The following is a 27,296-nucleotide window of genomic DNA, read 5'->3' on the forward strand; positions in this document are numbered from 1 at the left end:
TAGTTCTCAACAAAGACCTGTGACCGACACAGGAGCCCGCGCGACATCCAGTACTTAACACTATCCTCCCCAACGCGAACACAAATGTGCTCTGTCTATACAAGACTGTGGATGGCACAGTCAATTAGTATTGATCAATCCCAATGGCGTCAGATGTACTGTCTCTATTCTCTCTGGTAGTCACCTATATCTAGTCCAGCCATAGAAGTGATAAAGAGGAGGCCAAAACTGCTAGCCTAAAGAGGCGGGGCTAAGAACATGTCCCAGGGAGGGGGTCTTTTCAGCCGCAATCCTGCTGTTATTATTGTAGGAACTATATTCCTGCCAAGTACAGAAGAACCTTTGTAAGACAACACAATGTTACCAGGATACCCCCATGTATCCAGTCACAAGACACCCATCGCTAGAATGTAATGGCGGACCGACCTATTTCCCAACGCCTGGTACCCGACCTGCTCTCCTTCCAAGACTCACCAATAGTGGAGCTGGTGGTGGGCAAGGAGAAAGTCTCATTCATGGTCCACAAGAAACCCTTGTGCAGAGCCGCCGCATTTTTCACCAAGGCTCTCCAGACTGATTTTAAAGAATCACATAAACGCCGCATTAAGCTGCCTGAGGACAACCTGTTAGTGGTTAACCACTTCACAAAATAGCTGTACTTCAATTCATATGATCTGCCTGGGACAGGTAACGCCGTTTTTACCATGCTTATCAAGCTTTACCTCTTCGCTAACAAGTACTTCACCAATGGTCTTAAACAGGACATTATTCAGGTCATGTTTTATTACTATGGTGAAGACTGGACCCTGCAGCCGCTAGCTATGTAATTGGTCTTTAAGCAGGCTCTAGAAACGTCTCCTATCTAACACTTAATAGTAGACTGGTATGCCTTTCATGTGGACCCTAAATTCTTCTAGAGCCCCACCGCTGCCCAGCTTTTTAAGACCGTCCTGTAGCTGGCCCAGGAATTGATCCCTCGCATAGTGGAACAGATTTTGTTCTCCTTAACCGCGCCGTTACGTGGAAAGCTAGAGACGTATTTTAAGCAGAGCTCGCGAGGGGGATAAGATCCAAATGGCAGGCCAATCGGACCCAGCTAGTTGCCAATAGGGTTAGTCATGAGGATAAAGACTTAATCACCATAAAATTCCCTTTCAGATGTTTCAGTCTCCACTCGTCGGGGTAGCCACATCAGCCCTATTAACGGCACCCGACCCTTCCTTGTCACTGTTTCTATCGCTCCTCCGGTCCCACTAACGTGTCACTGCTATTGTTGGACACCATCACAGTCCATGTATCTGAACACTCTGTATCACTGTCAGATGAGATCTCAATCGTCTCCTTCTTGCCGCTGACAGTAGCTCTCTCCATACTAGGGTCAGGTCTATTCTCTAACCTGTTCATGTATTAGTCCTGTAGCTCCAAGAGTTCCTGCTCACATTCACTGTCTTGTAAGACTCGTGCCAGCTCCACCCCTTCCGCCAGGAGTCAAAGGACTTCCTCTAGGCTCACATCATGGCGGTGCACCACCACATAGCGCAACCCTTGTATCGCCTTCAGCATTTGTCAAAATTGTCGTGTCTTAGGCATCACCCCATGTTGCTGGATCACATCCTCCTTCCCACCAAGCACCGCAACCCATTTGTTGAGTTCACCCTGCTCTGCATGTTGCCACCCCCAAGCGCCTAAATTCCGCTAAAGGTACTGTCTCCTGAAATTGAAGCATGCTTGTTCTAGACATGCCTGGACACGTGTCAGAAGTTGATGCTGCTCTGGAAAAGGCAATTGGAGTGTGGTGCCATCCCGCAGTTGTGCGCGACACGTCAGTTGTCCTTGTCTGTTGTTTAACGCCCTTTTTGTGTTTAATTTCTTGTGTTGTGCTTTGTGGTGCGGTTGTGGGGACATAGATCACAAAAGGGGAGGTTAAATAGGAGGTTAAGTAGGCCTTCAGTGCCTAAGACCTGAGAAATACCTGCAGCGCTAAGCTCCCTTCTAGAGACCAATCTATTCCAAAGGTACCCTCTCTGACATATGTGAGCGACTGGCTACAAACATTGCTCTTGTCCTTGTGGACCGGGACAGGTGCCATAGTTGAAATTAGTGTGGGCACAGGTATTGACACACCCAGATACATCAATAAAGGACAGACCTGGAATATAGTTGCCTTGTGTGGAACTTGTTGGCGTAACCTTACAGAGTAGCCAGCCTAGATATGAAGATACAACAGCAACAGTAAGTCTTCTCTTGCCTGGATGTAAGCACATGCTATACACTACCAACCCCTAATCGCCTAGTCGCGCTACTACACGAGTGAGTATAAGCACTCTATTTACACAGCGCGCCCTACTTATCTACGCAGACTGACCAGCCCACACAAGACAGTCTTTAAGGCTGGAGAACTGCATGCTAAACTCCTGCCGCAACCACTGGCTGGCTTCCTCCTGCCAGTACACACCAAAGACAGACTGCATAATGAGATCGCTGTATTCACACTGTCTAGCGCCCGCTACCTGTCTATAGATATTCTGGGGTTGAAAGCAATAATAATAGGTATTGTACAGTCAGATCCACCGCTAACAGGTTTGTTGGAGCACATTATGTTTTGTGTCAATAAACTCCTAACAGTGGACTTCTTAACAGGCACCAAATGTGTGGTCCTATTCTTCCCGCCTATAGAGTTAATAGATAATATAACTGTCGCGGAGCGCCTTAAGTGTATGTTAGTATCTAGTTAGTTTAACCTGATCTTCTTGAGCACAACAGAGTAACAGAGACAGTCCACCCTCTAAACTATGTTAATAAGTCCACTGGCTACTTGGTGCCTCTGATTTGACTGAGGAACATGTCACAACAGATTTGTTGACAGAGCAAGGCCTACACACCTTCTCTTCAGGACCACAGCAACCATAGTGGATGTCCTCATCCATATAGCCAGCAATAGCCGCCCAAATACAACCTGCGCTATATAGCATGCTATCAAGTGCCGTCTTATCGCCACCCACAACTGCTGAGCCAGATAAGCGCCAGTAGTAAGGGAGAATAATATGCGCCTTGGCTACAGCACTATCCTGACCCGCGCGACCCGATTCTTGGGTGTAGTCTATGAGTCCATACAGTTGGTCCATATGCACCACCAAGCGGACATGAGGGTAGTCAAGACCCACGCCCAATGCTAATATCCCCACAAGGAAGGGAGATGAGCCCTTGCTTATTCACCCGCAAAGAATCTAACCCTTGTGTTCCGCGTTCCTAACGTCGGTGTGGTAACGCTCGCAGCTAAGTGCGGTAGCAAGCTGGTCTACCTCCTCCTTGGAGCGTGTGAAAATTGCAATACAGTCCGACGGCAAGAGTGACAGGTGATACTCCTCCCACCACTGACACAAGAAGGCAACCGTAGGTTCAGGTAGATCTTCTTCATCTGTAGAGAGTCAATAGATGTGGTAGCCAATATTAGCACGCCAGGTGCTGGCGCGAATCTCCAGCACCTTACTCATATGAAATTGCCGGTAGAGCGCCGGCTGGAGCTGGGGAGGCAGCATAGCCGTCAGGGAGATAAAGGGGACAGGGATACTACAGAGCAGAGGCAGCTGGGCCATAACACGCCAAAAGTGCAGCGCCGTCAAGCTAAGATACTATTTGTTAAACACAATCCGGTCCAACTCTTTAGCATGGTAGAGCTGCCAGAGGTACTAGTGACCCTTATCCAAACTACCCGCCTCCGCGCTTATTAGCACTAATAAAGCCCATAGATACTAGTCAGGAGACTATTCCTGGCAGCGAATTCCCAACTTATAACAGTAACAAATCAGATCAAGGCGAGGCGCAACAAGCGGCAGTATAAGCACCGTGATGCGGGTATTAGGGAGACTGCACAGCAGCTGATATACCATGGTCTTGCCTATGCCAGTGGCCATGACCACAGACACTTCCATTGCGCCAGACATAGCCGCACAGACAGCCTGCTCTTGTTTAATGCACCGCCATTGCAGGCGAGGATTGCCGAACAATTTGCGTGCTTCCTAAAGAAGGGCGCGACTGGTCCAGTGTTGTTACACACGGGGAATTGCCAGGCAAATACTTTTGAGAATTCCACGACTGTTATTATTAGACTCTTGTGGACACTTGCAGCAACCAGCGATCTCCTTAGTATTACCAAGGGCGTCAAAGCCAAAGAAGTTAGCCTAGAGCGTGGAAGCATGATGCGCACACTTGATAAGCCTATCCTATACATTAGCCACCACTAAGCTGGTCTCATTAGCGTACACAAAATAATAGGTATAGACGCTATGATTAAATATCTGCGCCAGTGTCACCACATCCTCTTCCTTGCCATCATTCTCAGGGCTGTTACTATACTCCACATAGTCTAAGACACTCTTGAAGAGAGGCTAATCAACACCAAACTTCATCTTCAGGATCGAGGCACTGAGTTGACACTAATAGGACTCGGACATCTTGGGCACCTTAGTAAGCGCGCAAATCTTGCGCATAATAGGAGTCAGCATGGCTTTGTGCCACACCTTTCTATTTTTGCTCCACAGATAGGGGGATAGTCAACAGCCATCCTGCCACTCAAAGATCTACAGCAGTGGCACCACATGTGCCATAAAAAGGATTAATTCGTCACTCATGCCAGCAGTGCCAAACCGGATATTGTCTTTATAGGAGCCCCACTGGGCTTGGCCCTTATAGTAGGTAGTGTAGAACATCACTCAGCTATACTTGAGCAAGACACTATAGAGTTTGTCTGTATTCCACATTGTCACAGATATAAGCTTAGGGCCACGTAATAGGGGCGCAAGAATTTGAAAGAGTATAAACATACATTCCAGCCACTCTTAAATATAGTGCCGGAATAAATTTACCGCGGTAGGCCGCTATTGATTGCCATCAAACAGAAATTGCGCCTGAATGGCCGGCATTATCTTGATATGCTTGAGCAACTGTTGGCCTCAACCATTAAATATGGGGTAGTTGCGCTTGTCTAAACCAAACCACCAGCCTGTTTTATATTGATGCTCCCCTTCCCGTAGTACCGCGGCCGTAGGCCGCAAGAGGTAGTTAGCGCCCAGCAAGAGATCATGTTTAAGAATAAGCCGAGCTCAGGCCAGTGTTCAGCGGTAGAGTTGACTGATATACTCTATACAGATAGTGGTTCCCTGATAACTCACCTCTAAGCCATTAAGAGACCATGTCGCTATCTTACTGGAGACCTGTTTCTTAGCGACATTGAACAGCATGAGTCACCAGTTCAGGATAATACTAAAGGTTATACTACATTCCTGCCACAACCAACAGTGGCAATAGTTAGCCAGGACATTATCAGCAAGACAACTAGTGTCTTAGTCCACCACCTCACAGGTCCAGTGAAGGGTCCACAACTGGGCACAGTAAATAAGTCCCGAAAGAGAGCTGTTAAAATTGCCGGGCTCCCGCCAACTATTATAGCGGCTATTGTGCACAGCAATTATAGCACAGTATGCTAGTAGTGGTGACTGGAAGCGATTTCCAGGCAGGTCTTGTTCAATCAGGGCAAGGCTAAAGGCAGTGACTTAACGTCAAAGGCAGTCTAGATCCTTCTCCGCAGCCGCCTCCAGACAACAGGCGAAAGCGGCCTGTTGGTTGTCAGTGCTAGTAAAAAGTAGTGTTTCTACTGATGCTGAGGTCATGGACAGATTGTCGTCACTGTTATCAGGGTCCAACTTGTTTGAGTGAGGGGCATATAGCTGCCGTCCCGGGCCAAGTATGCCCTCCTATCCAGGTCAGCGCTCAGAAGCGGTGAGTAGCTAGCCAGCCGTCACCCGCCAAAACACACAGATAACTTCAGCCTATAGATTAAAGTACTGGACCTAGGAAGCAGCACTCAGGCCAGGTTGAAATCCGCGTGAGTGAATGGTGGCCTCAGTCCAGAATTGACTGAGCATAACAGCCATGGGACAGGTCAGTTAATAGTAAGGCCCATCTACACACCAACTCCACGTCTCCTCTAGCAATTCTTTCGCCATGGTCACCACATCCTGGACCAGCTTGGTGTCCATCTTGTCATCCTGGGGTATGCGATAACAGCGATAAATATCCTTATTAGAGAAGCCATCCAGTAGTTAATTAAACCCACATGTCCTTACCCACAGGATAATAGCGGACTGGTAGCTATTGAAGGCATGCACTGTAGCAGTGTGTGTCTTCTCTACCGCTTCTGCCTTATCAAGAATGGTCATCTGGGAGGAGAGAAAGCGCTCTACATCAGCAGGAGACATATTGTCTTACTTCTAACCTGGCTCCTAATATACCGGCGGAGATGCTTCGCGTAGCGCAACCTTAAAGTACCGGATAGACTCTTTCTCCGCGAACAAGGTCTGAACTTAACACTTCTCTAATCCTTCATACTTTCTTCCCGCTCTCATGCTGTGCTTCTGTGATTGATGTGCCCAAGCATTCTTTTTGTTAATACTGAACCAGCCAAGACAGTCCTTACACTTAAGTACAATATGTATCCAGAGGTGGGGAATGGCTGGGATAGGCTGTTCCTGCAGCGAAGGGTAATTATTCTCTCCTGTGTTGACCAGGTCTAAGGCAACAAGTTGTTCTTTTAGAAGCTTCAACCTCGCCCCCTTCAAGTGGTGCGGTGGTTTGCGGAAGTAGGTGAGGCTGACAATTTTATTCCGTATAACAATCCCTGTTTGACATTAGCGGTATAGGACGGCTTTAAAACACTGATCGTAATAGAATAAAGGCTCTATAGCTACTACATAGCATAAATCTCCGCTTTAATCACCTCCAGACAGTCTTGTCAGCGCCTGAGGGAGAGTCAGGATTACCCTAAGTGCCTTTATACTCATAAAGTCCTTTTGCTTCCCCTGGTCTAGCTATATCTGGAAATACCTCTAACCGAGATTGGTATGGCAAAGTGACTTTATAGGATAAAGGCACCCTACAACTAGTAATAGCGCCCTCACTCCGCGCCTCAACCTTCCCGCCCCTGCTATCGCGCTCCGCCGTCCCTCCCTCCCCCGCCACGCTCCGCCCCAATCGCGGTTATCCACTCCTAAAACCCCCTCTCTACTAACCCAATCTAAATATATAAATATATAGCTAGTGGTCCTATACCTTTATAGCTACCTCCTCAAGTAGTTACCCACCTTCTTCCCTCTCTTACTCTAACCCCCCTCTATAAAGCCTCTACTATACTATACTTAAAGCTACTAACTGTAGCCACTAGCTATAAGTGTATATATATACTGGTCTTTAGTAACCTACTACTAGTCCACACCACAAGTTCTTAATATACACCCCCACCCTCACTACTTGTCTATTACCATGTTACGGATCACGACCGCAACCTGACCAAGGCCAGCGGCCGCAGGGGCGCTCAGCCCCAAGGGGAAGGTTACCCGGGGGAAGAACAGACCCCACGGAGAAGTGTACCTTAGGGACAGAGAACCGCCAAGGAGTCACGTGATCAGGCTCTAGTGCTCTCCCTGCTCTAGACAGAGCAACAGAGCACACAGAGCAAGACAAGCTACACAGCACTATATAGAGGGACAACCCGTCCTGACACTAGGTAGGACTTTTGTAGTCAACTTCATATATTAATTCGCTCTATACATTAGTAGTACAACTGCTACTATTAGTTCCTACGTTTACTTTAGCCTAGCCTTGACCCTGATACTATTCACCTAGCTGCTAAACCCAGTTTGGACCCGACGTTCGGAGCGGTTCATAACACGTAGGAACTAATAGTAGCAGTTATACTACTAATGTATAGAGCGAATCAATATACAAAGTTGACTACAAAAGTCCTACCTAGTGTCAGGACAGGTTGTCCCTCTATATAGTGCTGTGTAGCTTGTCTTGCTCTGTATGCTCTATTGCTCTATCCAGAGCAGGGAGAGCACCAGAGCCTGATCATATAACTCCTTAGCGGTTCTCCGTCCCTAAGGTACACTTCTCTATGGGGTCCATTCTTCCCCCAGGTAACCTTCCCCTTAGGGCTGAGCGCCCCTGCGGCCGCTGGCCTTGGTTAGGTTGCGGTTATAATCTGTAACACTTTCCCCCTCCTGTCCTTGCTTGCGTCCACACAAGTATTTAAGGTAGGTGTCCCCGCGACTGATAAGCCCTAAGTTCCTCCTTCTTCCCTGTTATAGCTAACCATAATGTGTTCAGTCCTTAAGTCTTCTTATCCTAATTCCACCAACCGTTGTCTTAACCTTGCCGCAGTAATTAAGCTCCTTAACTGCCCCGCTATAGTTGCTTACTCTAGCTACGCCTGTTCAGGCGATACCTGTTATTTTGCTAAAGAGCGTTCTAGAAAATGTTCTTGCTGCCTCTGTAAGAACATTGAGTGTGATAGGTTGTTTTCTCTTGAAGAGTTTTGTTCTGTGGTGGAGGAGAAGAAACAGATTCAAGAGAAATCCCGTCGAAAGCAAAAAGAAGTGGCGCGCCTCTGTCGCGCGCTCGCGGAAGCCAAGTTAGAGGACAACATTCTTCAGGATTCCATTGCTCGCCTGGAGTCTCTTTCTTCCAATATGCTCCGCTGTGAGATGTAGGCGCTAGGAGTTTTAGAAGAACAACCCGCTGGTAGTTCTGGCGCCTTTACTAACCCTGGCCACCTCTAGGAGGAAGTGCTAGTGAATGACACTATTGATTGGGATGCTATCTTCTCTTTGGCACCTCCACTACCAAGCCTAGTTGACGTCATTTTAGGTTCCAGTGATAATCCCTTAAAGCCTCCTGGGTAAGGTTCTCCTCTGGTTCCCACGTATTTTCAGTATACTTATATCCTTTCCAGTGAATCAGATAGTGTGGCTTCCTGTTGATAAGTTGGGTTCCCATAATACAATCGATCTTGTAATATAGTTCCTGTGTTTCCTTATAAATGTATATTGGTCCTGGAATCTTGACATTTTGCGGTGCTTTTTCTAGTAGTGACACATAGAATATGTTGTATATCCTTATCTCTTTTAGAAGTCTGAGTTAATAATTAACATTCCCTGTTCTTCTAGTAACCCTAAACAGTCCGAGTTTAGTGTAATCTAGTTTAGAGCTTGGTTGCTGTGTTTTTATATTTTTCTGTAGAAGGTAAACTATCTCCCCCTCCGAGAAGACTGGTCCTCTAGTTCTCCTTTTGTTTGTATATTTTGTTATTTTATCTTGAATCTCTTATAAGTTGTTTTGTAAAAGTTAGTGTATTGTTTATAGGTATGTTACTGATATTTTTGCTTTTTCTACCACTGGCTTTATACCTAACTTGTGGTCATAAAGTCTTGGATGTTTTCTATAGTTTGCGTAATAAGGAGAAATTCCTGTTGCTCCTGCTGAATTGTTGTATGCAAATTGTGCTGTTGGTAATAACTCAACCCACTTTGTTTGTTCATAGTCCAAATAGTACTGTAGATATTGTTCAAGGACTTGGTTTGTTCTTTCTATTTATCCATTAGTCTGTAGGTGAAATGCTATTAACAGCTTATGTTTTATTCCTAACTGGTCTGTTAACGATTGCCAAAATTGCGATGTGAAGAGTTTGTCTCTGTCTGATATGATTTCCTTTGGCATTCTATGCTGTGCAAAGACTGTTTCTATAAAAACATGAGCAAAGTCTATTGCTGTCGCTGTTTTTAAGAATAGTATAAAGTATGCTCACTTTGTCAGTCTTTTAACTATCACCAGGATACTGTTGTATTCCACTCCTGTAAGGGGATGTGCGGATTTTGGCAGATCTGTAATAAAGTCTATTGCGATCAAAGTCCATGTATCATCTAGTAGTTCTGGGGATTATAGTAACCTATAGGGTTTGTATCAACTATGTTTGGTTTGTGCGCACAAGTCACAGTTCTTAATGTAGGTTTCTATATCCTTCCTTAGGCCGGACCAGGTGAAGTCTCAAGTTATAAGTTCAATTGTTTTGTTAACACCTGGGTGCCCTGCTGTTTTAACATTATACCTATCACATATAACCTCCTGGTGTTGTTATTCGTTTAGTTGTATTTCCATGGTTGCCAATGTTTGAGGTTTTCTGTATACTAGGCTGTCTCCTTCTTGCCTTAGTATTAAGGCTGGCGCGGGTCTAGTTCCTTCTACATAGTCAGGTTGTCTGCTTAAGGCATCGGCACGTCTGTTCTCTGTTCCTTTAATATGTGTGATTTTAAAGTTGTATACTACAAGTGTTTCCGCCCACCTGACTTGCCTCCAGTTGAGTTCCTTTGTTGTGGTCTAATATAGAAGATTTTTATGGTCAGTGAAGATCTGAACAGGTTAACTGGTCCCTTCTAGGTATACTCTCTATTCTTTCAAAGCTTCTACTATTGCTAATAGTTCCTTGTCGTGGATGTTGTAGTTTAACTTGGGTCTGGTTATCTTTCTAGACCAATAGGCTACTAGCCTGATCTTTCTATCCTCCCCTTTTTAGGTAAGGCATACGCTAACTGTGTAGTCTGAGGCGTCTATTTTGAGTATGGCTTCCTTCTCTGGGTCAAAGATAGCGAGTATTAGAGCTTTAGTCATTTTCTCCTTAATAGCCTTAAAGGCTTGCTTATATTCTTCTGTCCAGTTAAAGTGTTAATCTTTCTTTGTGAGGTTTATTAAGGGGGTTGTTGTGTGAGAATACCCTAAGATAAACTTGTGGTAGTAGTTAGCAAGTCTCACAAATGACTGTACTTCCTTAACATTCTGTGGCCTGGGCCATTCCTTAATAGATTGTATTTTCGCAGGATCTGGAGCTAATCCTTTCTCTAAGACAAGGTAGCTGAGGAAAGCTATTTTGTGCTTGTGAAATTCGCATTTACTGAGTTTCACCGGGAGGTGTTTCTATTGTAGTTTCTTAAGTACCTTTTAAACTTGCTCCATATGTTTATTATAAGTTTAAGAGAATATCAAGATGTTGTCTAAGTAGGCCAGGATAAAAATGTCTAGGTATTCCTGTAAGGTATCGTTAATTAGCTCTTGGAAAGAGGTAGGTGTGTTAGTTAATCTAAACAGCATGACCTGGTACTTATAGAGTCCCTACTGTGTTTTAAACACCGTCTTCCATTCTTTACCCTTTTTTATTCTGATTCAATAATAGGTGTCCCTAATATTGATTGCTGTAAACCACTTAGCGCCTAGAAGTCTATCCTGTAGTTTATCTATACACAGAAGTGGATATCAGTTCTTCCGGGTGATATTGTTAAGCTTCCTAAAGTTAATACACAGTTGTAGGCTACTGTCTTTCTTTGGTGTAAATAGCACACTATACGCTATTGGTAACATGGATTTCTGTATAAACTATTTCTCCAGGTGAGTATCTAGGTATTCTTTTAAGAAGTCCTCCTGCTTCTTTAAAAGTAGTATTAATCTGGTATGGTACTTCAGATTTTCCACTAACAGGGGTATCTCGTGATCCCACAGTTGATATTCTGGTAGGGCAGCACTCCCTACTTTTTCTGTGAACATATCTTCGAAATCTTTGTATTCCAGAGGAATCTCTGACATAGCTATACCTGCTAGAGCTCTTCCTACTGGTTATACCTATATCGCCTTTACGAAGGGAACCTTTAAGACTGATTGGGTCTCTGTTTGTCTGTGACTGCAATTCGGAAATTCAAGTGTTCTCTTTTTCCAGTTGATTACTGGATTGTGCTGTGCCAGCCATTCTATTCCTAATATCACGTTATATTTTATGTTGACAATGTCCAGCGTAATGTTTTCTTTATGTCCTTGTATATAGAGTTGGATGTTCCTTAACTCTCTTTTTACCTATCCCTGATCTCGTTTTATTAAGTTACTGTTAGCCATGTCCAATTGATAAGGTTGTTCTTTGTCGTACCAGTGGTTTTTTAGTTAATATACTGCCTTTATACCCACATAGTTAACATTAGCCCTACTATCAACCATTATTCTCGTGTAGTTTCCTTGAATATATCCAGTTAGGACTAAGTGTTGGTTAGTGTTTCTACCGAGTGTATAAAGCTAAGGCTTCACTAGAGGAGAGGTTTGCCTCAACAGCCTCCCCTTCTCTTATTTTTTAGTAGGTAGATGTACCGGTATTCTTGGAACATGTAATCTTTGTCTCTGTAGAGCCCTCCTTCCTAGAGTATCCCTCTTGTCTGGCAGTAGGAGATAGCTAGGTAAGGCACCATAGGATCAATAGTACAGTAATGTTTGTGTGGCTCTATAAAATCTCTGCAATCTGTATTAGTGTACAAGAACTTCCTGCTCTATATTGTTTTGTCAGGTCTTTTGTCTTTTACCTTAACCTCCTTGCTTGGTTACTCTGATCCAAGCTATAGTTTCTTGAAATGCTCCTTCTAGGATGTGGGTATGTTTATTTCTTCGGACACTCTGTCTTCCCTGTGTTTAATATACATATGTAGGTTGTCCCTGTTATCACACTGTTTGTCCTTATATATTTTCAAGTGAAACACCCTAATGTCTCTCTTTAGGCTTGCTTTTGATGTATATATAATATGTGTGTGCTAGGTTTCAATTGAACAATCTCCTGTACACCTTTTCTTTTCCTATTGATTAGTGACAAGCCTGACCAATCCTGGTGTAATGTGAGTGACTATCTATGGTTTGGCTTTGGAGGCTTAGTCTTTGTTCAGGGCTTTAGGGAGCTCGCTATTATGTGTCTAGTCTTCCCAATCTGATTTGTTACTTAACTCTTCCTCACTTGTTGTTTCTTTATCTTGGAAGTATAGTAATATAGTTGGTTGTTGTTTAGCCATCATATGTAGGCTTATTGACCCTTGTTCCTCTAGGGAGTATATTAACTGTCCTATTACATTGTGTGTGTGAATAGTCGGATATTTGGGACACTTATGGTCAGGGCACACCCTTATTACCATAGGTTGTTGTATCTCTATCCTTCCTCCTGTTAGAAAATAGGTAGGGTATTTTTCCCTATCCTGTCCTATAGTTAATCCTCACTATTTGGTGGCTACTGTGACATAGAAAGGTCCTGTATTAAGGATCACTAAGGGAGAGTCCCTCTCACTAGGTTGCTTTCCTTTGGGCACCTTTCAGCTTATCATGGAAAGATTGTGTATAGTTTCCTTATCCTCTATATACATGTTGTGGTGATCCTGCGCACCTTCTTCAGACTCTTCCTATTAGAGGTCTCTTACCTATTCAGCCGGGTCTTGGTATCAATATTTGTTCTTGGTTCCCCTAGGGTACCACCTCAACCCTTCCTTCTCGCTCTTGTGAGCTAAGTATCAGTCATACTAATAGGCTATCTATAATTTTCTGGTGTGGCGGTTATATTTCTCCACTAGTTAAATAGCTTTCTTCTAGAAACAGCTGAGTCTCTCAGGTGTATCCGCTTCTTTTTCTGGCTTGGCCTTCTCCTTTTCTAGAGGTTGTGTGTAAGAGGCCTCTCCCTCTCTCAGGATCTTAATAAAGCTTTTGTCTTTAGAGGATACATGCGCCTATATAAACTCCTTCTTATACCATTCCCAGTAGGCCTTTGTTCCTACTAGTGGTTGTCTTAATCCCTCCTATACTTGTACCTCTTCTAATTCAGAGAGGTTGCCTACCTCTTTAGTAGTGCTCACACCAGTGTCAGCCTTTTTTCCTGGTGTACTAGCTATTTGTTTGTTTATCATATGCAGTTGTTAGGTCGGGGTCCCACAGTCTTTCGCCTGATGTCCGGATTTTCCGTAACTGAAGCACAGGTTGTCTTGTCTACATTTCTCCTGTTTGTCTCTACCCAGAATCCTACTATTACCATGGCCTCTAGGTTGTAAGGACTGTCTGGCTCACATCACAGAAAGATCCATTGGGTCCCCTCAATTGTAAGTACAACCCTTCCTCCCCCTATATCCGCTGAATAGAACCTTTCCGGGGTGTTGTTGTTCTATCCTGAGCTTGTAGAGTCGGTTGTTCACCTTGATAGCCTTGTCTACCACTTCAATCAGAGTTGTAGGTAGTAGTACAGCTATTTTAGCTTTAACCTCTATCTTCAATCCCTGGTAGAATATATCCTATAAGGCTTTATCTTCATCCCAGTCTAGGTGTGAGGCCACTTACTGGAATATAGAATAGTAGGCAGATGTAGATCCAGTTTGCCTGAGCTAATGTATCTCTCTAGCGGCAGTTCTTTCTTTATTAGCTGTATTAAAGATCACCTTTATTTCTCTTTTAAACTCCTTGAAAGAGTTAATAAGCCTCTTGGTCTTTTCTTTAGCCCTATTTATATTCTTATAGTGGTCGCTGAGAAAGGGTTTGAACCAGGTAAAAGCTGCTCCTTTAAGATAGGCTGTGGTGTAGATGACCTTTAGTTAGTTACTGATAAACTGTCCTTGGTTAAGGTTAAAGGCTATACAGAGCTGGATCAGATAAGCTCAAAGTTGAGAGTGTTGCCCTGTAAAGGGTTCCACCCTAGCCTTGAGCTTACCATCTCCTTCTAACTGGACCAAGGTACTAAGGCTAGAAGCAGCCTTAGTAGTACTACCTCTCTTTCCCAAGACAGATCTAGATGGGGATGGGGATCGAACGCTAGATATGATTGATACTATCTGTTGCAGGGTAGTTAAAGTGTTATGAACCGCTCTGAACGTCAGGTCCAAACTGGGTTTAGCAGCTGGGTAAATAGTATCAGGGTCAAGGCTAGGCCAAAGTAAATGTAGGAACTAATAGTAGCAGTTGTACTACTAATATATAGAGTGAATTAATATACGAAGTTGACTACAAAAGTCCTACCTAGTGTCAGGATGGGTCGTCCCTCTATATAGTGCTGTGTAGCTTGTCTTGCTCTGTGTGCTCTGTTGCTCTGTCCAGAGCAGGGAGAGCACCAGAGCCTGATCACGTGACTCCTCAGCGGTTCTCTGTCCCTGAGGTACACTTCTCTGTGGGGTCCGTTCTTCCCCCGGGTAACCTTCCCCTTGGGGCTGAGCGCCCCTGCGGCCGCTGGCCTTGGTCGGGTTGCGGTCGTGATCCGTAACACTACGTTTACTTTGGCCTAGCCTTGACCCTGATACTATTCACCCAGCTGCTAAACCCAGTTTGGACCCGACGTTCGGAGCGGTTCATAACATAATAAATAATATATCTTTTTTTTAAATTTCTTTTATTTTATTTTAAGAGGGTAGACCTCTTGAAATAAAATTTTTAAATCCTAAGTAGAATTCTTAGGATATATATAGGCAAGAGTGCTGGCTTATTGATTAGACAAAAACTCAATCAGGTTAGTGTATAATTTTCTTCTTGGCAGAGGCAAATCTCAGTACAAAATGGCGACAACAATAGCTCAACAACCACCACTGGTACTACTCTCAAACTCTGGCACCATGGTCTTATAGTACTAATATATATATAAAATAAATAAAATAGCTAATTTTTGTAGTAATCCTCTCTTACAGCCGCTTGGGTTATTGCCCATTGATTATGAAAAGGGGAGGCTCTAGTTGACCCAGTCCTGCCATCAATAGTAGAGGACTCCTGGACCAACCTAGATAATTGGGAGTTTGTGAACAGTGACAGCAGGGTGACTCAAATTCTCGAAGACTACAAACCTGCAGGCAGCAAAGTTGGCGGGGTTACTTACAACAGTAGCAATTAAGTCGATCCAGTTAGGAGTACAGAAGATCATGCTGTCGAGGCGGATGAAAAAGCCACGGGACTTCAAGTTAAACGGGCCGGGGAGGAGCCCCTGAGATCTTTCTCGCTCAGCCGAATCAAGGCTTAGATGAGTAACTTATGACAGTCCACCACTCGAAAACCTTGCTTTTTGGCGCCGTTGAACTCGAACAGTATCATCATAGCTCACCACTTTAGCCGTTCCAACTACCGTGACACCGGTGTTAGTGTACGTTCGATGGCTGCTCGGCCGGCCCTCACAGCGACCCAGCCACGATACGAGTCTTTCCGGCTCTCCGGATGACCCCTCAAGCGCTCCAATACAAGTCTGAATTTACTATTCAGCCAGTTCTATCGCCTAGATACATCTGAGGTCCTCAAAACTCCCGATGTTGTCCAAAACAGCGATAGTAGACCAAGGAGGACAGTTATGGGGGTTCCTGCGCTCTGTAGGTCATCAGGATGTCGGATCTGCCACCAGCCCCAAAATCCAAACGTTGCTGCAAGGAGAAGAACATGATAAGCAACTACATGAGGGATAGAAATGCCGTACACTGTTTCCAAACCCCATGCTTCGCTTTCATCATGACAGTCTAAAGCCCATATGCTCTTCTTCTTAGGGATACGCTCGTAGAGTCGTTTTTGGGTCAGCGGGCCAATGCACTCGTGCCATGGCCAAAACCAATAGAGACAGGGCGTTGCGCAGACGAAAAGAGAATCCTCAAACTCTTCTTGAGATACGGGTGGGCGTTCATCTGGGGGCTCTTGTGACCCATTCTTGTAAACGTAGTCGTCGTCATACTCTGGAATTCCTTCTTGCATAGAGCTGATTCTGTTCCGCCGGTATTTCAAGAACTGAACTGAAAGTTAAAGCCAGATTTGTGCATGTGGAAGCGCTTACCTTCTTGAACACACAGAATCTCATTTGATATATCGAGAACCATAGCCTCGGCCATCCTCGAATGCTTCTGTATGCTGTAACGATCTCATTCATGAGATCACCATCAGTAGGAGAATTTTTGCGACTGAGATCGATCTGGTCAATATCCAAACACCTCTTTTTGGCTTTAACCCCCAACAGCAACCTCAAATCGTTTCTTGATTCGATCACGATTGTGTGTATTGTTTGCCCAACATCGGATGAGCTGGGTTCGGAACCCTTATTACCGTAGTTTTGACATAAATTAGGCGATCGACCATTGTGACCTGACGTTTCCCTTCTTTCATTGGACCGAGTGACACTTGTAGACGAGGAGGTTGACATCGCTGAGTGTGCCTGCGCTGTGCCCAGTGAACATTGACCTGTTACTTTGATCTTATCCGACGCCCACCAGGACTCCGGAGATGGCAAGAACTTTCGCCAGCTATGTCGCCCTCTTCGGCGACCGAAGCACAAATGCTCATTGTACAGTGGTTCGCCGCGAAGTTCAATCAGCCGCTTGAGCTTTGCACCTTCATCTCGTGGGATATCTCGACGGTGTTTTCTTCCACAATGCTATTGGTTTTAGTGTTATACAAATGAAACAAAATTTCTGACTTACACACTTCCATTTGATATGGCAAATGTTATTTGCAAGCTCTCCCTGTGCCTGGCACGTTGGCCACGAGTCCCAGCGACTATTCGATCGCGCTTCTAACAAGGACCTGCACCAGTCGAACAAAGACCAAGGAGGCTCATCATTGAACGCGATGCTCGTGTCCGGTAAAGTCATCAGAATACGGCGTACATCGTGATAGACAGGCGAAATGGTTAGCATTTGTACGCGTTCGAGCAGTTTGCGAAATGATTTGCTCCGAAAGACGAAATCCTCCATACTCTTGATATATTTTAGGTCTTTAACTGCTTCGTGAAGCTCGCTGTCGATATCAGATGTGTCTTCATCTGTGGAGAATTGACTCTCATCAATCTCCGGAGGAGTTCGACAACCGTTGTTCGGATCGTTGAATCCTTGGTTGTTAGCAAGCCAATCATTCAAATCGTATAATGACGGATCGCTTGCATAGCGCGGGTTTTCATCTTCCTCATTAGAGTCCAAAGGCTCCTGGTTCGTGATTTTGTGAAAGATTCGCCTCGCGATTCTCGCCCTGTACCAGTGGCTACGCAACAGCATAGCGGTCGCGTTCTGTAGATTTGTTCGAGCTTCCTGGCGAAGGTCAATGTGATAGTACTTTAACAGTTCGCGGAAATCTTCCAGAAATTCCGACATGTTGCGATTCGGGATCGTTTGGCGGACTATTGAAATAAGTATATCAGACTCCAGTAGGAGAGACTCCAGATGCTTTTCTGCAACAACGAGTTCGGCTATCTTTGAACAAGCCTTCTGTGAGCCGATATCTTCGTTGCATGGAATTACTCGTCCAATATGCGCTTTCAAGGCGGGGCGGAAATCGTCACGTCGCAAATCTGCTTGTACGAAGTCCGGTGAACGTGAACTGTCATTGTGGCTTGCAGACTCTTCGCTCGTATCAATAGATGGTGTTGAAGTCCCCACACTAGCATATCCTGAGTCGGTCGGTGCTTTGTTCTCATTGATAGAATGGAAAGCAAATTCCAATTCTTGGTGAATATCAAGTAATTCGCGCTTCCAGTTCTGAAATGGAGCGTCTTTTGGTCCGCTTCCTCCAGGGATATGCTTTCGTTCATATTCTGACCTCCAGGAGAGTAATTGTCGCATAGTCTCATCAGACATTAATCCGAGGATGGCCCGTGATCCATGGCCAGCAGCAATTCCCACGGAATCGAAGTGATCCTTGGTCGATAGTATTACCTGTTGAGTCGCCAGTGTGTTATCTGTGACACTTGGTACTCGGTGACTTTCGAAGATCGTTGAAGAGATCCTATTTTGGAGAGACAGTAGTTGTCGGCTGATGTTTCTAAGGAGGATTTCGGGAGTATCTGGCGTGGCCATCTCAGCAGCACGCTCCCGCTCTTGCACATCATGGGCGAGATTTTGAGGGCTAGCAGCTCGGCTAGATTTTCCAACCCTGTCGTCTATTTCTCGTTGGGCCTGCAAGCAAATGTCTATGCAGCGGCTGGTGTTTCCCAGTTCCTCTTGGAGCTCTGTACGGTGTAGGCTAACATCGTCTGCTGTTTGCATGGATCTCGAAGTCTCTGCCATTCGATCCGCGATATCTTTGAGGTGTCTCTCAACCTTCGTAATACGTAAATTGAGTCTATTCCGAGAGTCTTGTAACGATTGATTGACGATCGTATCGAGATGGCTTGCCGTGTCGAAGTCTCCTGATGGGTTGACTCGGCCACGTGATCCAGAATCAACTTGGTGAACGTGTTCAAATGACTGGTCGCAGATCTGAATGCATCTTAGTATGCCCGTTTGCCAATTCTTCACTGCCTGAAGATCTATGGAATCTGAAGTGGCTTCAACTGTTGTTCGCTCAATGGCCTCGATTCTTCCATCAATGATTTCAAGCCGTTCTTGAAGGTCAATAGCAGTGGAGTCAAGAAGTGTCTTGTAGCTCTCAAAGACTTCGATTGTAGTAGGACGATTTCGACTGTTGAGGTTAAGAATGCCACAGAAGTATGTACAAAGTACGTACAGGTTTACACCAACAAGGGCAATAGTGAAGGTTGCCCGAAACGCCGCTAGAAGTCGTCTAAACCCGTTAATGTCGTCACCGAGATACCTTATATTGGCCCAGTATCTGAAGCTTGAATTTCCATGAGACCGCTGTGTATGTCTGAGCAGTTCCTGTTGAAACCCTTTACAAGCATTGGCACAGCGATCTAGAGGAAGAGACAACAGATAAGTATCCGCCGGGCTCTTCAAGGTTTCGTCCAGAGCCCTTAAGACAGTGGCCAGATATTCAAGCTCGTCATTGAGGTCCCGAATGTGCCTCGAATGGGGCTGAAAGCCTTGGATCGTGTTCCGGAGCGAGGCGCTCGCCTCAGATGCGAAAGCAGTAAAGCCGGAAATCGCGGCGATAGGGTCTGCCATTACGCCGTTGAGAAGCATATAAGGTCGGTCTGTTGTCGGGTAGAATTAGGGTATGTATAAGATATATTTACCTCTGCGTCATGGCGAGTCTCAAACTTATCAGGATTTGCATCACCCAACTACCTAAGCGCCAAACACGAAACACGAAATAGACAAATTTAGCTTTATGGGGCGTGAAGTAGACGCCCCGACGAAAGTAGAAAGTTTAGATCCATGTAGGAGCCACTGTCAAAGCGACTTGCAATGGCACGGCGACTATGCCTAAAATAGTTTGGGTCTGAATGGGGCCGAAAGTGATGACCTTTTGAACCCATTGATTTCGGCGGCAGATGCACACCCTTTTGTAGGGCACTGTCACCAGGAGTGCTGTCGATCCAGACATAGTCGTAACCGAGTTGGAGAGCAGCTCGCCGTCTCTTGCGGATCTTGGTCCATGACTTGCGCCGCCCTTCGGACTCTGGAACAAAATCCAGCCTCTGCAGGTCATGGAAGGTGACCTCTTTACCTTCACATCTGTGTGATAGACATGCGTATGCCGGTACTGTCTCTGTGATCAGGAAGTCTTTGAGCTTCAGGTCGCCATGGGGGTCTGTTGTCAGTAGCCGCATGACTGCAGCAGCTGATCATCAAGGACGGAAGACCACAGCGACCAGTCCGAGAAGCGTCAACTTAATAAGATTGTATGGCTGATGCCGTGGCCTAAGAGACAATGTCCGTCCAGGCGAGTAGCTAGCATGATCGGCATCCAGAAGGGTTGGCGCCCGTTCTGCGGGCACTTTGACGCGGTCAGGGCACTTTGGGTAACCCAATACCTATCATCCTGATTGGCTCACGAATCCCGGATCACAAGCTTGGGTGCATGAGACTCATACCACACGAAGACTGCAATGGAAGGTAACGCTCTTTTAAACCGTAGCACCCTCAAAGCGTATGAGCTTCTTAAGGAACGGAGGTGAAGCTACCACAGAGTTCGGCGGCAGTCGGAATGGTTCGATACTAAATGAGCTTAAAGCAGGCTTGCACATCATAAAACCTAGCCCAAGCCAAAATCACGATTTATCTGACAGCCTGAGGATCTCTTTCTCAAATTGCTACAGCATTTCCGTTTCACGCCAATGTTGCCGAAAGGACACAGTGTCTCCCCTTCCCCAGTGTTTCTCGAACATACGAATCCCGTCCCCTACACCATTACCTTCCCTAGGGATTGTCAAACATACAAACCCATCACCAAGAAGAGAACCCACCTCGCATTCTGCGTACATCAGGTGTAGTAACTCAATTCGCAGGGCATTAGTGCGGCCTTTTGACCACACTCCACTTAGGGTCCTTGATGCACTCTCGAACTGATGCACTACAGGCCGCAGTAATCTGGCGCAGCAAGCGCCTCGTCGAAGAATCCCGGATTCGTATCTTCCAACCCGCCATCTTCTAGCTGGAGCTCATCCGCTGAAGTAATACCGAGAAGGCTCTGCAGAGGGGTCGTAGAGGAACTCAAGTCCAACAGTTCCGACGATCGTGCGTTTACTTCGGAGCTCGACGTGTTGACATCACTAGATGTTCCTTCACTTGTAACCATTGAATACGGGGCTCTGACAACGCTCAGCTCATCAACAACTGGCTCTTCCGTCTCCGTATGCAGCGTCCCTTGTATGACCGCACCGAGGCCTCCTCTCAAAGACGGGAGGGACGAAAAGCCTCCTCCGGCACTGTAAATCTCCAAATAGGGCTTGATATGAGGCATAAACATGACGTCCAGCGTCTGTTGAACTTCTTCACGCTCGGCCTCGTTGAGTCGTACGAAACGGGTCTTCCAGCCACTTATTAGCCAGTCCCTTTGTCCGTCTGTAAGGAGTTTCATTCTGCAATGCTTTCGTGTCAGTGTGGGGACTACAATGGTGGACGCCGACACTCGATCATTTGGCAGCTTGCAGACTCACCTTCTATCGCTGAGCTCGTCCGGGATCAGCAGCAAGATCTCGTAGCCCAATCTCTGAATTGGTCTGCTCCATCGTTTCCCGTTCTGTTCGATATCTTGGATAATTTGCCGGCACCGATCTTTGGAGAGCTGAATTCGTAGTCGCGGGTCCAAGAGAATCAACTCGACCAGCCGGTCCTTGACCGCGGACGATACACCGAATCCGTTGCCATATCGTCGAGTGGGGGCAACTCCGTGACGGCGAAGAAGCTCGTCACTCATCCTGAAAAAGGAAGACTCGTGGCCTTTCCGGGTATCCTCGATGGCAGCTATGTATAGTTGATGGAAATGTGTACATCGGATACGGTGAAGTATCCTACTTGCCCAGGCTTCGGCCGGGCTCATACTCAATCGTCTTCCAAGAGAGATCATGAAAGAGAGACTGTCAGAGGCACTATCCTCGGGTCCGTCGTCCGTCGCCATACTAGACTGGGAAATTAGCGGCCAGTTCATGTTCGCTTCACGCAATGCAATTAATGTGGCTTCATTCCCCAGTTGTGATTTAAACTGATAGAGGTTATCCACCCCGTTGGGCTTATCTTTGGTATGCTTCCTTTATTTGTGCTGGGGAAAGGGAGCTGACTGTCTTGAAGATAATGTCCTGGCTTGAAGTGCTGCTTGGTGTGCTAGATATACCTTGTGGTTACTCTCTGAGCTGTGGCTATTGTCTTCCGTTGGCTGCTTCCGTATTCGCGATGACCTCCGCAATTTCGGCTCTTGTGCCTGGTCTTGTGTCCGGTTTTGTGTCCGGTCCTGTGCCTGTTCTTTATCTCAACCACGGCTGCTCGGAAGATTCTGTTGTACTCGATTGTGTTCCAGGTCAGCACCGTCCCGATGTAATCCAGTGCATGTGGGGTCACCTTTCCGGCCAAACTGACTGGTACCGCCACTCTTGAGGGTTTCTGTGTTAGCAGGTCCTGCTTTGTAATCTACATTTATTCTCTCTCCCGCCTCTTGACCTGATCCCTGTTCTCGACCACTCACACTTGATAGATTCTGATTTTGTAGCAATCGGTTGTCTTCTTTGTCCGTCATATGTGTGGCGATCGCTTCACCAACCGCATATCTTTCATCGATTCAATACAATTCATCGTCGTCGACAGGAGCCCTGGGAGTGGAGTCGAGACCTGCGCGCATGTGTCCGGGTACTGTTTAAGAGACCACGTCACTCGTAGTTCAGAAGATCTTGCTGCGGGAACTTTTACCCGTCAACCCCACTGGCAACACCTCATGTCCCAGCAAAGAGTTGTTGCCGTGTGATTGTCGGTCCCCGAACCTTTCACTATGGGTCTCATCCGCTACTCTGTCTTGAGGTCTATCCTCTTCTCGCCAATAGTTGCGCCGGATCTCGTTGGTGGCCCGTTTGATGGACCTGATCATATCCCGGATGATAGGTGTACTTGATCCACCCAACCGGCGGCTCAATCTATGAAACTCTAGGAACACTTCGTCGATCTCATCATCGTGAAACATAGCGATCGACAGTTGGCAAATCGATCAGGTTTTCAGAACACCGGCGCATCAACGGCCGGAGAGGAATACGAAGAGTATGTCTTGTAGATATTGTGGCCGCATCCCTGTTCAAATAAACGTTTGTGAACTCCTAGAATAGCCGACCCGCAGGCTGTTGAACCACGCATTCTGGTGGTTGCTTCGGCGCCGGAAGGAAATGGCGAGTCCAGCCGCGTTGACAGGTACCGGGAACGGTTCCCTAAAGTAGAGGAAATCGACACTTCTTCACGTCCTATGACAACGCCGACTGAAATATGTGTTAAGAGGATAAGCGTGAGCAAGATGAGACCCAGGTACAAGCGTGGTTGATTTAGCATGCGCCCTGACTAGATCCGAAGCATTTTGCGCAAGCATACAACTCGTCGACCGTATTTTCCGGTGCTCCCGTGGTGTAGCCGAATGCCAAGACACAAGGTGCCGACCCCCAATATTTCCTAAGTACGCACTTAGGAAATCCCCTTATTGCTGGGCGCGACGACCCTCAACAGCTACAAGGTATTTCTTCGCGACAATGATTCATGCCTGATAAGCCTAGTTGGCGGCTACAGTGGGCTCGATCAGCTCTCGACACGTTGTGAAGCGAAGAGCCACCGACAGGCCCTCTGTGGCACGCATTACGATGATCCCGCTCATAGACAACAATCAATGTGAGCCTCTCTCCGATGCTAGACATCGATCCTTAACAGCTGTTCTATCTCACCGGTAGAGGAAGGGCGAAGGAGCTAGATCTCGCGTCTTCTACAGCAGGTACGGTAGTGTTTTGACCAATAATGTACAGTAGGACATAGCCCCACTCACCAAAGTATCCCTAGTTCGGGGACTTCCCAACGAAAACTCCAGATATCCTTGAGCCAATGTTGCAAAGTTCTTCGCCGCAAGCAGAGGTAAGCCCCATCTTGAGCAGTAGGCTTCTGCTTGCAAAAGGACCACATCATGGGGCTCTAGTCTGGCTCCTAGACGAGCACGCTGAAGATCTTTCTTAAGGAGTTCTCCAACATCGTCATATGTCAGACGGGAAGGTGGCTTGTCCTAATCAAGTTGTTGGAGTTGAATGTCAAGGTTGTCCATTTCAAGAGAATGGTCGAAGAAGAAAACATGGGGAGGTAGGTCTACCGACGTTTAAGGTACTTGCTCTCTTCGCTCTAGAGTGAGGGGTTTTTGAGAATGGTGGGTTGTTGGTGCCTCATTCAGCTTCTCACCACACTTCGTTTGGAGGAAAATTAAGTCGGAGAAGGCTTCCTTCTCAATGGCTGCCATTGTATGAGCCACATGAGGAGAGATTGTGCAAGAGCGGATCTATGGTTCTCTAAGCCGACTTAACTATATTCTACAGGGAGGGCCAGTGGTAGAACGTGGGCAAGACGATCACGCTCAGGAACCATGTGGCCGACAACACGATCAAATTATGTTCGGTGCCATTCTCCTTTGTCGTGTGCCTCACGTATTTCGGTATGAACGCGCTCTTGGATTCTGCAGCAACACGCAAGCTCTTGATCAATAAGCTTTTTGCCGTTGATCATAAACATAGCGGCGCCGAGCATTAAGTTCTTTTCGAGCCTCGTCGGTCACGGCCATTGTAATCTGGACTGAGAGATCATTGACCTGCTCGCAAAGCTCGAGAAAGTCGGGGCGATACTTCAAGTCCTCCAGGTTCTTGGCTGGGAGTGAGTGCGTAAGGCCTGGATCCCTTTTCACAGACGCAGTGCGAAAGTCCTCTGTAAGATCCCGCCTTGGATTTAGGTCCAAGAAGGCTGCCGCTCCGTCAATATTACTCATATCATCTAGATAGTGGCCAACTAGAGTCTTTGAGTTTCTGTGTGCAGCAAACTTCATGACCTGGCCCAGTGAGTAACTGCCATCTACACCAGGTTAGTATAAAGAAGATTAACTGCAGCCAAAGCACGTCCTACTGTCCACCTTGATAAACTCTTCACGGCGTGCAGCGTGGAGACCCATCCCTCCAATGAAGCCTGCCCATTTCGCCCAACTCGAACATTAGTCGCTCCATACAGTCTCATTCTTGACCTTCTTGGTTAGTCCATCTATAGACATCTCCAGAAATACTAGATCATCTAGCACAGAGCCAGCCCACTCCATGATACGGAACTTCCTCTTCAGCAGTGGTCTGGCATCAAGGACAGCTTTAGTAGTTCTATAGTCTCAGAAAGTGCCAGCGGATATAAAGACAGTGAGTAGGAACAGGACGCTGTTGGCAAGCAGAGGAGGTACGGGATGCAACCTCTCATATAGTGGGTGTTTTGGTCTATAAATTGATGATGTGTCAGTAAAGGCTCCCAGCAGTGACGGGTTTTTAACTCACTTGTTAGGCGTGTCTTGCATGCCTTTTATATACTCCCTTTTAAACCCCAGCTTGATCTCTGGCTCTCCATCTTTCCAGGCAATTATACAGGTGAGATCCTGTCAGGAAAGTCAGCACTCAACGTAAAGTGAGATCTTCTTTTTGATTTGGATTGCTGACCTTGTATGTTGCCTTACATATTTCCTGCAGTCTTGCTGAGGTGTAACAGTGCATCTTTAACAAGGCACTGGAGTGTACTTGGCTCCCTTCATGGATGTAATTATGATAGTTATTCAGCTAGAAATGCTCCTCCATGATAACGTAATTCTCTATTGTTAGAAATGTTGGCGCTTTCTCCTCTATTAATAGAGGAATTTTATATCTAAGCACATCTTTGATGTACTACGGGTTGGAATAGTCAGCTAGTACTTTGGTTAACTCGCTTCTATGACTTATAGATGCCATTGAGTCATGAACGTCTTTCAGAATGGCTAGATTTGTTTCCCGCTGCCATTGTGACATGAACTTCCGAATCTTATTGCGAATTGATCTTATAGTGGCCTTTTTCTTTTCCTTGTCCAGTCTACCAGGAGTTGAATGTCCAACTGCCTCAGCGAAATGTTTCATGTCTTCCATCTTGCGTGGATCGGAGCCCGGGTATTTCCTCTGGTATCTAATACTTGTTAACATGATAGTGTATGCCTGCTTTGACTCAGAACTCATACACATTCCAAAGGTCCATCATTGCCGCATATTTAAGGCTTTATGCTTGGGGCAAGCGCCATATGGACAGGATTGCTGTCAATTGTAGACCTATCCTCGGAGAGAACATCTATCAGGGCCGCTTCTATTTGCTTTTCCAGGTTCATCCCCTTCCAATATCTTCTGGTCTGGTTGGTGCCTATTATGGATACCGTTGAAATTCTGGGCTAGAAGCAGGGAGGGAGAGATATATGACTATGTATTAATGATGGACACACAGGGTTGTACAGAGCTCTAATTGCTGACTGTGTACCTAAAGAAGACGGGGTGATTGTTGGATGTGAGTGTGGTTGGAAGGATGCTTGAGCAGTTAAGGGAGAGCCGTGGACCATTTATGGGAACCTCTCCACGATAGTGGGAGAAATTACGCCTTGCCGGTGTCAGGCATACAGAGATTGAAAGGAGGTTTTCCAGGTAGGCGGGCTGGTCGTGGCAGAGGCCCATCGATGAATACTTCTGGGTTCCAGTTGCGGGCACCTGCAGTCCCGTTTTGGGTCTCCGTTTAAACCTGCCAATCTGAAGGATCTGAGTCTTGGCCCCTGCTTGGCGTCATTCTCAGGGTGAGCCAGACAGGCAGCGCTGAGCCGGGACAGAAGGTGCCTGAGCAAAAGCGGCGGGAGGTCACGTGATCGACAAGAACCCCAGAAGTCGATATTCCGACGGTATAACACCTTATCTAATAAGACTAGTCTTTGATACCTCTCGTACTCGAAATGCCTCGAAAGCCTACTAGTGCATGCGCCCAGTGCAAAGCCAGGAAAGTGAAGTGCGACTTGCTCCATCCCCTATGCCAGAATTGCCGGCGCTTAAAGTTCGCTTGTAGCTTTAGCGATACAGATTTACGCTTGGAACCCTCAATCTCTGTACCGGAAAGAAGAAGAGAGCGAGCCTGCCTGGAGTGTCGCAGCCAGAAAATCAAATGTCAAGGGACTGTGGCGCCTTGCTTGAACTGCTTGGATCGCAACAAACACTGCGTCTATCCGCCCTTCAGGGGAAAAGCTAAGGAAAGCTCCTACGATCTTCTCCCTTTTGCGCCAGACATCTCCACCTCCGGCCCAGTCTTGGATACTGCAGAAGGACTTAGCTCAGTGCAAACTACAATCTCTACCGAACGGAGCAATATCACTACCTTAAGCGGACTGAATTTACCAGACACAACGACCAGCACGAGACTGATCAACCAATACTTTTCCACGGTTTATCCCAGCTTCTGGTATAGTTTTATTCAGCGGGACAGCTT

At 46.2% G+C, this 27,296-nt stretch overlaps 4 protein-coding genes across 4 annotated transcripts; 1 reads left to right on the forward strand and 3 right to left on the reverse strand.

Annotated features, from left to right (window-relative positions):
* Nucleotides 1–413: 413 nt before the first annotated feature.
* On the forward strand, nucleotides 414–827 carry HMPREF1541_08454 (uncharacterized protein; the record flags this gene model as incomplete). Its single annotated transcript, XM_008722773.1, has 2 exons — nucleotides 414–629; nucleotides 654–827. 2 exons carry the CDS (start codon nucleotides 414–416, stop codon nucleotides 825–827), a joined length of 390 nt encoding a protein of 129 aa, XP_008720995.1.
* Nucleotides 828–17,279: 16,452 nt separating this feature from the next.
* Nucleotides 17,280–18,988, reverse strand: HMPREF1541_08455 (uncharacterized protein; the record flags this gene model as incomplete). Its single annotated transcript, XM_008722774.1, has 1 exon — nucleotides 17,280–18,988. A coding segment is annotated over one exon (1,709 nt), but the record flags the coding sequence as incomplete, so codon positions are not given.
* A 1,871-nt stretch (nucleotides 18,989–20,859) lies between these two features.
* On the reverse strand, nucleotides 20,860–21,705 carry HMPREF1541_08456 (uncharacterized protein; the record flags this gene model as incomplete). Its single annotated transcript, XM_008722775.1, has 2 exons — nucleotides 20,860–21,367; nucleotides 21,446–21,705. 2 exons carry the CDS (start codon nucleotides 21,703–21,705, stop codon nucleotides 20,860–20,862), a joined length of 768 nt encoding a protein of 255 aa, XP_008720997.1.
* Nucleotides 21,706–24,489: 2,784 nt separating this feature from the next.
* On the reverse strand, nucleotides 24,490–24,951 carry HMPREF1541_08457 (uncharacterized protein; the record flags this gene model as incomplete). The annotated part of the gene is made up of 2 exons (XM_008722776.1): nucleotides 24,490–24,854; nucleotides 24,906–24,951. 2 exons carry the CDS (start codon nucleotides 24,949–24,951, stop codon nucleotides 24,490–24,492), a joined length of 411 nt encoding a protein of 136 aa, XP_008720998.1.
* Between the last annotated feature and the right edge of the window lie 2,345 nt (nucleotides 24,952–27,296).

The sequence above is a fragment of the Cyphellophora europaea genome, assembly GCF_000365145.1.
Source record: "Cyphellophora europaea CBS 101466 unplaced genomic scaffold supercont1.9, whole genome shotgun sequence".
In the NCBI taxonomy this organism is placed as follows: domain Eukaryota; kingdom Fungi; phylum Ascomycota; class Eurotiomycetes; order Chaetothyriales; family Cyphellophoraceae; genus Cyphellophora; species Cyphellophora europaea.